The sequence below is a fragment of the Esox lucius genome, chromosome 21, assembly GCF_011004845.1.
Source record: "Esox lucius isolate fEsoLuc1 chromosome 21, fEsoLuc1.pri, whole genome shotgun sequence".
NCBI classification, from domain to species: Eukaryota; Metazoa; Chordata; class Actinopteri; order Esociformes; family Esocidae; genus Esox; species Esox lucius.
Window position 1 is genome coordinate 13,322,530 of NC_047589.1, and position 10,438 is coordinate 13,332,967.

Below are 10,438 nucleotides of genomic sequence, written 5' to 3' on the forward strand. Positions count from 1 at the left end.
CAGTGCATGTTGTGTGAATAACGTAATTAAAAATGTACATAATGTTATGTTTGGAGGACTGACTTCCTGATGTTCCCTTGTTAGCTATGCATAATAATCTGACCCTGGAATATGCATTGTTGTGGGTTTGAACTGTTTTCCTATTCAGACAGGTCATGACTAATTATTAGTTATTACTAGCCATTGGTTTATTATTGTATTTTCCTAATGAACAACAGGTGATTCAGACTATCACTGCAGTGGATAAGGATGACTTTGCAAACGGCCAGCGATTCTCCTTCTCTTTGCCCAGCGGAATCCCTGTCAACCCCAACTTTACCCTCAAGGACAACAAAGGTATTTGTTGGAATCCACTTCATCTGTGTGCAGCTTCGTCTCAGGGGGCATGTGTAAACTATTCTACGTAAATCTATGACAACCGAATATGTAAGATATTTGACAGTATGTGAAGTTACATTAGAGGTAAGGCCAGCCATTAAAGGCAGCGGTGAGTACAGTAAGAGATAAATAGAGGGGAATTACACTAGGGGATGGTAGGTAGGTGGAAATATCTTCAGCCTTCTAAACCAACTAGAGGTGGATTTCTTCTAACCATAAATCGAACCTTAACCCCAGTACTGTGATACCTAACATTATCCAAACTTTTCTTGTTGTTTAACCTAAACCCAAAACCTTAACCCTAACCTCAACCCCGTACAGCTCCGGAACAAATTACGAGACCGGTGCAGCTTTTTCTCAAACATTAACATATAATATATGTATTCCCGAGACCACATTGGCATTTTCTTATCAGCTATCAGCTAGTTCTGCCCTTTGACTAAATCTCTTTCCAGGGTTTGACATTCAACCACTCAATGGCAGATAACCTCAGATACATGCAAGGTGTAAATATACATGTTGTCGATCCCATCACAGATAGGCACTGTTGACATTTACGGAACCCAAATATCAGTGAGGGCTCATAAAATGTGAGTTCCTGAAAACAGTCTGGGGTTAAAGCAGGTAATCCATTCGACAACAACAGCGGTCACAAACATTCCATTCCACCATAACCTCTCTCCTGGTACTGTTCTACCACTTGCCTTATTGTATTGAGCGCTTGGCGGGAGGCAGAAGAAGCGATGAATGATTACCATGGCAACTGGCACCCAGAGTCTCAGGGGGATAGGCTACTTACCTTAGCTAGCCTCCAGGTTGGTCCGTGTTGCAATCATGAGGCTTTTACACACTCTGCTGCAGACAGTAGACACCATCGATAGGTAGCCCTGGGAGCAGAGAGTTCACAGATCTCTGGATGGATCCCTGAGGAAAGAAAGCAAAGGAAGACAGGGAAAAAAATCAATGCGATTATAGGAGATAAGGCTGTTGAGCCCTTATAGTACTTTAGGTCTGCACGATCAACCTCGTCTGTCCACCATCAAATTATATCGCCCAGACAGTAAATGCTACCCAAATTGCATCCTATTCCACTATGCAGTCCACTACTGTTGAGCAATGACCCAGTCAAACGGAGTGCACTATAAAGGGAATATACCATTTAGGGTGGAGGCCTTTCACAGTAACTTAGGCCTACACCAAATTCCTCCCCTGTTCACCTTCCCTTGATAAACACAACCCAGCAACTGGCTTCACTGTGTTTATCAAAGTGGCACTAACAGGAACTTACCTTCCCGGGAAGTGGGTCAAAAACCAAGTGCTGGCTGGTCTGGAGAATTTAGTGTTGAGGTGACAAAAGCGCTCAATATACGTTCATGTATAAACTAAAAACATTTAAGTGGGTATTGTGGGTTATGCAGTGTGGTGGATATATTACCACAGTAACTGCATTCTGTAAATGATGTGTCATCTATGATTTTCTGGTTAAAAGGCTGGTCTCAAAAAGGAAATTTGGCAATGTGATTCTTATTGGTAATTATTTTATTATATAAAATAGTTAAATGAAAATACGTTTGTTATGTGTTTTACGGTCAGTTTGGGTGAAGAAAACAAAATAAACAATTCAGCGTGAGCTCTTGATGTATAGGACATTGTATTTTGTGTTGTTGCAGGTTCTGAATGAATGTGGTCATCTTGAAGTTAGCTTAAAAGGCACAGCTCATTCTTTTTGTATAGTTCTGGTAGTTTTATGTTAAGCCTCTATGGGGACTGGGATTTTTAAGAGCTTAGACATTGTGTTAAGAAAACTGTTTGAATATTTGTTTACAGTGCAGAATGTGTGTTGGTTCACTATTATCTATGTGTTTTGTTTGTCCCATTCTGCGTAGTGTACTGTCACCTGTTTATAATTCAGATCTCCATCCCTGCAGGATTGCTTGTATGTGTGTATATATTATTTGTTATAGTTTACCAGTTTTACCTTGTACTGACAGACAGAGTGTTACTCCCAAGTTGGAAACTTTACTAATTTCTGAAGGATACCATAGAAATTGTGTTTACTTTCTGTTTGTTTGAATTTCACACAAATTCTTCAGCACTTCCTATTCCATCGTGTACAAGGGAGAATCCCCCTGTTTATTCACGGTGGCCATTTTACCCTTTCAATTTCCTTTATCCATTAACAGAACGAGTTTCTTCTTTTGGCTTCCTGAAATGGAGAGCATTTTTTCTGGTTTTAAAAAGGGTCTCTTGTCACTATCTATTACTAAGGTTATTTTCAGTCTGCGCTCTACTCACAGCATAAGCGGCGACACGGCGTGTGTGAGGCATAGAATCCACACTGCACGTACTGTTGACTCTGTACTGTGTTTGATAGAGTAAGCTCTCACCACTTAGATCAGGCTCTTTTATCCCTGTTGCACTACTACAGACATTGGGAGAAGATGTCTGTCTGCCAGTGCCTAATGCTTCCCTCTGTTGTGGTGAAATTGAAGAAAATCCCTCACACAGAGACAACAACCCCCCCCCCCCCCCAATGCCTTCTTCCTCAACTCCTCTCTCCTCCCCCTTCTCCCTATTATATTCCAAATGGTCCGTATGGACACAACATCTGGGTTTTACATCTCAAATGGCACGCTATGTTCACTTTATAGTACACTACTTTTTACCAGGGCCTATGGGGCAAGAAATAGGGGGGAATTTCGGCCTATCACTGAGTTCTTGCTGCTGCAAACACTTTTAAACTTTAGCCATAAAAGCTAGGTTAAAGAAATCACAATGGCTAGCAAAGTGATAAGTTCTGAATTGTGCTATTGTTAAGGATGTTATATACTCTCACGTTTTAGCTGACTGCACGTTTGCCAGTTTTAAAACAGCCATTAAAACATGATGGGTACTTCAGAGGCCCATTTCTCCTATCTGCTTGCAATGCTGTCTTTACTGAATATCTTAGGCTCTTATAAAACTGTAATTATTTTATTGTGTTTTTTCTCTGTGCTTCACAGAACAAGTAGTTAATTTGTTCTTTTTAGATATTGCTGGTCAAAAAGCTTTTGACCAAAAACCTTTTTTTCAGTGTTATTACATTTCCTAAATTTAATTTGTAAGCACTTTTCTCACAGCTACTGTACCAAGTGGAAATAAGTTTACCATATGTTTTTGTCTAAATCTACCTGATGCAGTACTGAATGCTACTAGTGGACAACACCCTGTTGTTCTCTATGAACATCAAGGCATTGATACACTCCTGGAAGCAGCGCGTGTACTAATCCAGGGGCTTACGTCTAGACTACTGCATCTCACTGTTGGTAGGGCTCCCTGCTTGTTCCATCAAACCCCTGCAACTTATCCGGAATGCAGCATACCACCTGGTGTTCAACCTTCCCAAGCTCTCAAATGTCACACCGCTCCTCCACACACTCCATTGCCTTCCAGGGCTTGCATACACTATCAGATCATGATGCTTGCCTATGAGGGCAACTAGGGAAACTGCCCCTCCCTACTGTACCTCCAGGCAATCCTACCCAAGCTCAACGTTAGTTTCTTGGCCTTTCCGCCACCATTGAAGGGCAACTTCTGCTCAGAACATAGTTAAAGAGTATCTAAAACAACTTAACATACCCCCCTCTGGATAAGAGAAAAATGTGCCCTTACTCTGCTCTGCTAAATGAGAAAAATGTAAATGTAATTAACATAGGTCCTTGAAAGCTTTCCTGAACAGCTTAGTCTTGAGCTGTGCCTTAAAATCTCAGACTGAGCAGTTGTTATAGGCCCTATATAGGGTGCAGTGAATTCGGGGTACACCCCCAAAATTATGTTTTTGTAAAGATAAATACAAATTAACATATACACTACTTTGAAATCCTACCACTGACAATTTCATATTTATTTACCTCAATAACTCTTTATTTTGATAGTTGTTCTGTAGATGCTTTACAGACTGTCTACAGACTATCGATAATATTTCTGTAAACTGTTTAGTAACACTAACTCTATCCTAAAACCTCATCCTATCCCTAACCCTCACCTTTTCTTTAACCCTTACCCTAACATACTGAAACCTATTGAAACATATTCAGCTCCGGAAAAAACTATGAGACCACTGCACCTTTTTCTTTCCTTTCCAAAAAAGTTAAAAAGGAATGTTTTGAGTGAGGAACAGAAGCATTCAATTTGCAGCGGTTTCTCACTCAAAACCTTCCTTTTCGACTTTTTTGGAAAGGAAAGAAAAAGGTGCAGTGGCTTCTCAGTTTTTTTCCAGAGCTGTATAAACCAAACCCTAACCTTAATTTTAGCAAGCATTTACTTTGTATTTGATAGTTTTTTGATAGTATGAATATCTGTAGAGCATCTACAGATGGTAATTTGGACATTCCAAATAAACTGTAACCCCAACTTCCAGTTTATAATAGTGGAAGATTGCAGCATGTCTTCCACTTAGGCATCTATGCTAAGCCATTCAACTTCTTTTATACTGCACATTAAAGCAGTAATCCGTCAGATTATAGCTGATTGACTGACAATCTTTTGTTGGTTCCCTAAAGACTTGGTTGAGTCTAAACAGCTAGTGGTCAGAACAACCTGGAGCTTAACCCGATCAAAACTGTGGAGATGACTTTGGACTTCAGGAGGAGCCCACCGACTCTGCCCCCCATCACCATTCTCAACAGCCCTGTGTCTGTAGTGGAATCCTTCAGGTTTGTGGGATTGATCCACTTTTTTTATTGATCCACTTTTACACAGTCATCATCCAGTCTGTTCTCTGCACATCCATCACTATTTGATTTGGATCTGCCACGAAACTGGAAAGGAACTACAACGGACAGTCAGAACTGCAGAAAAGATCATTGGTGCCAACCTGCCCTCCATCCAAGACTTACACAAAACCAGAGTCAGTAAAAGGGCAGGAAACATCACTGCAGATCCATCACACCTCCATCAGACACAGGAACAGTTTCTACCCACAGGCCATCACTCTGATGAACAGCCAGCTTCAGACAATCCCTGTATAACAAACCCAATAACTCTGACCCTAGATCCACCTGTCTACTACTTATAATTTTGTCATCCTGTAATTCAGTGCTGTTCATACTGTATATATACTGTATTTATCATATCCACCTACCTCATGTACATTACACCTGCACAGAAATGACTTATTTATTCATTCCAGCATCGTTTGCACTCTGCTCCATTACACTAGATATATATAGATAACATCCACCGTCATTATGTATATAAAACACCTGTACAAAAATATTTATTTCCAGCACCCTTTGTACCCTGCTCATTGCACTATTGTCTCATCAGTCTTACTATATTGTTGTTTTGGTTTATGTGTTTTTATGTGTATTGTATATTGCAGTCGGTGACTCTTGTTGAGTGTCCTTTGTTTTTATGAGTAAACACATCATGAGCCTATATAATCCAGAGTCAAATTCCTCATATGTGTATGCATACCTGGCGAATAAAGCTGATTCTGATTCTAGAGCACAATGATACCAGCAACGCTTTGCGGGCAATGATACAATTCACCCCAGGTGATGCTTGGCCAATCGGCATCACTGCTTGGAGCCCCCTGCCACATGTCAGCCTCAAATCTAAACTGTTGTGGATCACTTCATACAACAATAGTGTTGCCATAGACGACTGTGCCACCAGGAACTCTTACCCATGACTTTTTAATCTGTCGTTGGCCTGCTAAAAGGAGATTAATTTATCCAAAGCAACTAATATTTAGTGCATACACATTAAGATAGCTAAGGGGCAGTTGGAGGAGGCAAGCTATTACATAGCACACTCTGTGGCATTTTGTCTCTTTGATGCTTTGAACTTCAGAGAACTCAGTTGTCACTAGGCATAGATTAGGAAAAGGCTACTAAATAATTATATCCCAGTGAGCACAGCTGGATCAATAACAATAAGAGGAAGCTGCATCACACCAAATAGGCACTACCAAGAAAACACTATCCCTCAACAATACAATACAGTAAAATACTTCTCAGAGAAGCTACAGAGAGACTGATAGTCACTTTAAAGGAGCTACAGAGTTCAGAAGTAGTAAGTTGAGTAATGGTGCAGCGATCATCATATCATCAACTCAACATAATACAACTCTGGAGAGACTAGGAATCATGTTAAAATTGAAGGAAAAATGTATGGAGCAAAATTCAGGGAAGTATTGCAAGGGAACATGCTTCAGTTTGGTGAAAAAATAAAGCTTCAAAGGAATCAACATTCCGCAGGACAATGATCCTAAGCACAAGGCCACAACAACATCGGAATGACTCAATACAAAAAGGTAAATATCCTACTGTGGCCCAGTCAAAGTTCAGATATCAATCCCATTGAAAATCTTGCGCACTATTTGAAAATTGCCATAAGCATCGTCCAACCAACCTAAACAACCTGGTGTAAATCTTCCTAAAGAAGAATGGGCCAAAATCACTCCGCTGTCTTAACACTGTTTGCAAAGTTGGTACATATTGACCCCACAATATTTAATGCTGTTAATAAAGCAAAGGCGGCTCTAATAAATATACATTTTAGAGAACAAAATATTGATGCAAGCAAAACATTTATTTATTCTTATATCTCTCACAAAAACCTTCCCAACATTAAATCAATGTCTCCTTATAATAATAGATTTTATATTATTACATTTATTAAATATTAAATTTTATCTTTTTGATGATCATTCTTAAAACAATGGCATGTCTTAGTTTTAAACAAAGTTAGAATATAAAGGCAAAATACTTCTAAGGTTTAAAGCCAGTATGTGATGATATACAGTGTGGAGAACAAGTATATGATACACTGCCGATTTTGCTGGTTTTCCTACTTACAAAGCATGTAGAGGTCTGTAATTTATATCATAGGTACACTTAAACTGTGAGAGACGGAATCTAAAAAAGAAATCCAGAAAATCACATTTTATGATTTTCTTATAATTAATTTGCATTTTATTGCATAACATAAATATTTTTATCACCTACCAACCAGTAAGAATTCCGGCTCTCACAGACCTCCTGTTCTCCAACCATTACCTGTATTAACAGCACTTGTTTGAACTCGTTACCTGTATAAAAGACACCTGTCCACACACTCAATCAAACAAACAGACTGCAACCTCTCCACAATGGCCAAGACCAGAGAGCTGTGTAAGGACATCAGGGATAAAATTGTAGACTTGCACAAGGCTGGGATGGGCTACAGGACATTAGGCAAGCAGCTTGGTGAGAAGGCAACAACTGTTGGCGCCATTATTAGAAAATGGAAGAAGTTCAAGATGACGGTCAATCTCCCTCGGTCTGAGGCTCCATGCAGGATCTCATCAATAATCATGAGGAAGGTGAGGGATCAGCCCAGAACTACACGGCAGGACGTGGTCAATGATCTGAAAAGAGAGCTGGGACCACAGTCTCAAAGAAAACCATTAGTAACACACTACACCGTCATGGATTAAAATCCTGCAGCTCACGCAAGGTCCTCCTGTTCAAGCCAGCGCATGTCCAGACGCGTCTGAAGTTTGCCAATGACCATCTGGATAATCCAGAAGAGGAATGGGAGAAGGTCATGTGGTCTGATGAGACAAAAATAGAGCTTTTTGGTCTAAACTCCACTTGCCGTGTTTGGAGGAAGAAGAAGGATGAGTACAACCCCAAGAACACCATCCCAACCGTGAAGCATGGAGGTGGAAACATCATTCTTTGGGGATGCTTTTCTGCAAAGGGGACAGGACGACTGCACCGTATTGAGGGGAGGATGGATGGGGCCATGTATCGCGAGATCTTGGCCAACAACCTCCTTCCCTCAGTGAGAGCATTGAAGATGGGTCGTGGCTGGGTCTTGCAGCATGACAACAACCCAAAACACGCAGCCAGGGCAACTAAGGAGTGGCTCCGTAAGAAGCATCTCAAGTTCCTGGAGTGGCCTAACCAGTCTCCAGACCTGACCCCAATAGAAAATCTTTGGAGGGACCTGAAAGTCCATATTGCCTAGCGACACCCCCGAAACCTGAAGGATCTGGAGAAGGTCTGTATGGAGGAGTGGGCCAAAATCCCTGCTGCAGTGTGTGCAAACCTGGTCAAGAACTACAGGAAACGTATGATCTCTATAATTGCAAACAAAGGTTTCTGTACCAAATATTAATTTCTGCTTTTCTGATGTATCAAGTACTTATGTCATGCAATAAAATGCAAATTAATTACTTTAAAAAAAATACAATGTGATTTTCAGGATTTTTTTGATTCGGTCACTCACAGTTGAAGAGTGCCTATGGTAAAAATTACAGACTTCTACATGCTTTGTAAGTGGGAAAACCTGCAAAATCGGCAGTGTATCAAATACTTGTTCTCCCCAATGTAGAAGCCAGTCGAGGATGAAAAGAACTCTACTGATGTGCTCACTGGGGAGATGCGTTTGGGGACATATGATTTCATTTGTTGGCCTAATATCCCGGAGATGTCGAATGCCAGTTCCTGGAGGGAGGTGGTGTGGCTGCAACCAGCAGGGCCCGTTGCAACAATCGACCCGAACGAGTTGTCCAAATATATATTGAAAACATATTGAAAAATACTAATGGAAAATGATCACGTTACAATGGTACCATAATTTGTTAGCTAGCTAGCTTTTTTTTGCCATATTCACATCCAAGTGACAGGAGATTAAGCACCTCATTTAAAGGCATTATTAACAGCTTACAGTGAGTTGAAACAAGCCATCTAAGTTTAATATAAGGCAGCTTCTTGTCAGTTTTGCTTTGGATGTCTAATCCTTCAGAATCATATCATTAAACAGCCTCCGGCTCGGAGGATACGCTCGAAAAAAATTTGAATTACGCTCGCAACCTTTTAGAGACATTGTCTGCCAACCTGTCTTTCATACCTGTATTAGACATGTTTTTCTTCACAATGATTTAAACCAAACTACCAGCCAGCCACTAGCCAATATTATTACCAGTGTGGAGGTTAGAACACCAACACAGTTTTCGGGTGTGTGCAAAGACAGAGTTTACGGAGCATATCACACCTTAATTGAAAATGCGTGTTCGGTTTAAATAAGGACTGAAATCAAGACAACTGTCAGACCTTTTATAGCTTTTAATAACAACTTTTAACCAACATTTTTATTAAAATAGTGTTGATTTTTTGTCTGGCACTGTAGGTGCTGGACAAAGGAGCAAAGTAGAACACATTGTAAGGTTTGTAATTAAGACAACAGACAGCCCACAGTGAATGTATTCAATACAATCCCAAGTTTTGTATCATTCTTTATTGATAATGTAAAATAAGCCTTTTTATTTCCCAGTACTAATTTTAAAAGACACAATATTACATCCCTCTCTGATTCCAGTGTTCTGTGCCACATCATTGAGGTGACATTTGCTTCTCTTTACTGTTAATTAGATGGAAGGCTATGTTCACTAAACAACCCAGTTATTTTAATATATCAATTGATTCATGAAGTCATCTTTCTTGGTCCAGTTTGCATAAAGAGGACCTTTTATTATTCCAAGTTAATCAGCTTGGTAGAAACCAGGCCTGTCAAGCCATTGATATTTGTGAATTTTAATTAGCTTATGTGTCATTCATACAGCAACTTGCTGTAGGAGCTTTGTTTCTATTTAACATTTCATACTTGATGATCTGCTATAACACTGGGACTATTGCTCCAAAATAGTATGGTGATAATCCATTGACTATCTTCAATAATATTAATTTCAGAAAACTAGGTTAGCCATTAAATACATTGGTGTTTAAAAAAATATACTTTAAAAGCTTTGAGAAGTCTGATGCTGTAGAGCATTTTTACAAAATGTGTCAAGCAACCTAAAGTGACAACTATCTGAGCCAGCGAGGTATGAATTAAGTCTTGCTTCTTGTGGAAAAGCTACCAGTTGATGTGTGATTCATCAATGTTAAAAAAGCCCCTGAGAACACATTGGAAATTTATAATCGAGGGATTCTGGTGTGCTCATCACCATTGCCGGTTAAGTATGTTTTTAATAGCTGAACTCCCTTAATTTCATAACTTTATTCAGTTAAATAAGGTAGGATGAGTT

The 10,438-nt window shown here is 39.8% G+C and overlaps 1 protein-coding gene across 6 annotated transcripts in view; it reads left to right on the forward strand.

The window, feature by feature from the left end:
* Positions 1 to 10,438, forward strand: part of LOC105019405 (cadherin-18) — a 266,296-nt gene that overhangs the window by 233,342 nt on the left and 22,516 nt on the right. For 5 of the 6 annotated variants that reach the window (XM_020041619.2, XM_010885567.3, XM_010885566.3 and 2 more), the window contains one exon: positions 219 to 336. In XM_020041619.2, the coding sequence (XP_019897178.1) occupies positions 219 to 336 (118 nt within the window). Of the gene's footprint in view, positions 1 to 218; positions 337 to 4,919; positions 5,645 to 10,438 lie in introns of those variants that run through there. The other variant, XM_020041621.2, reaches the window with a different exon arrangement.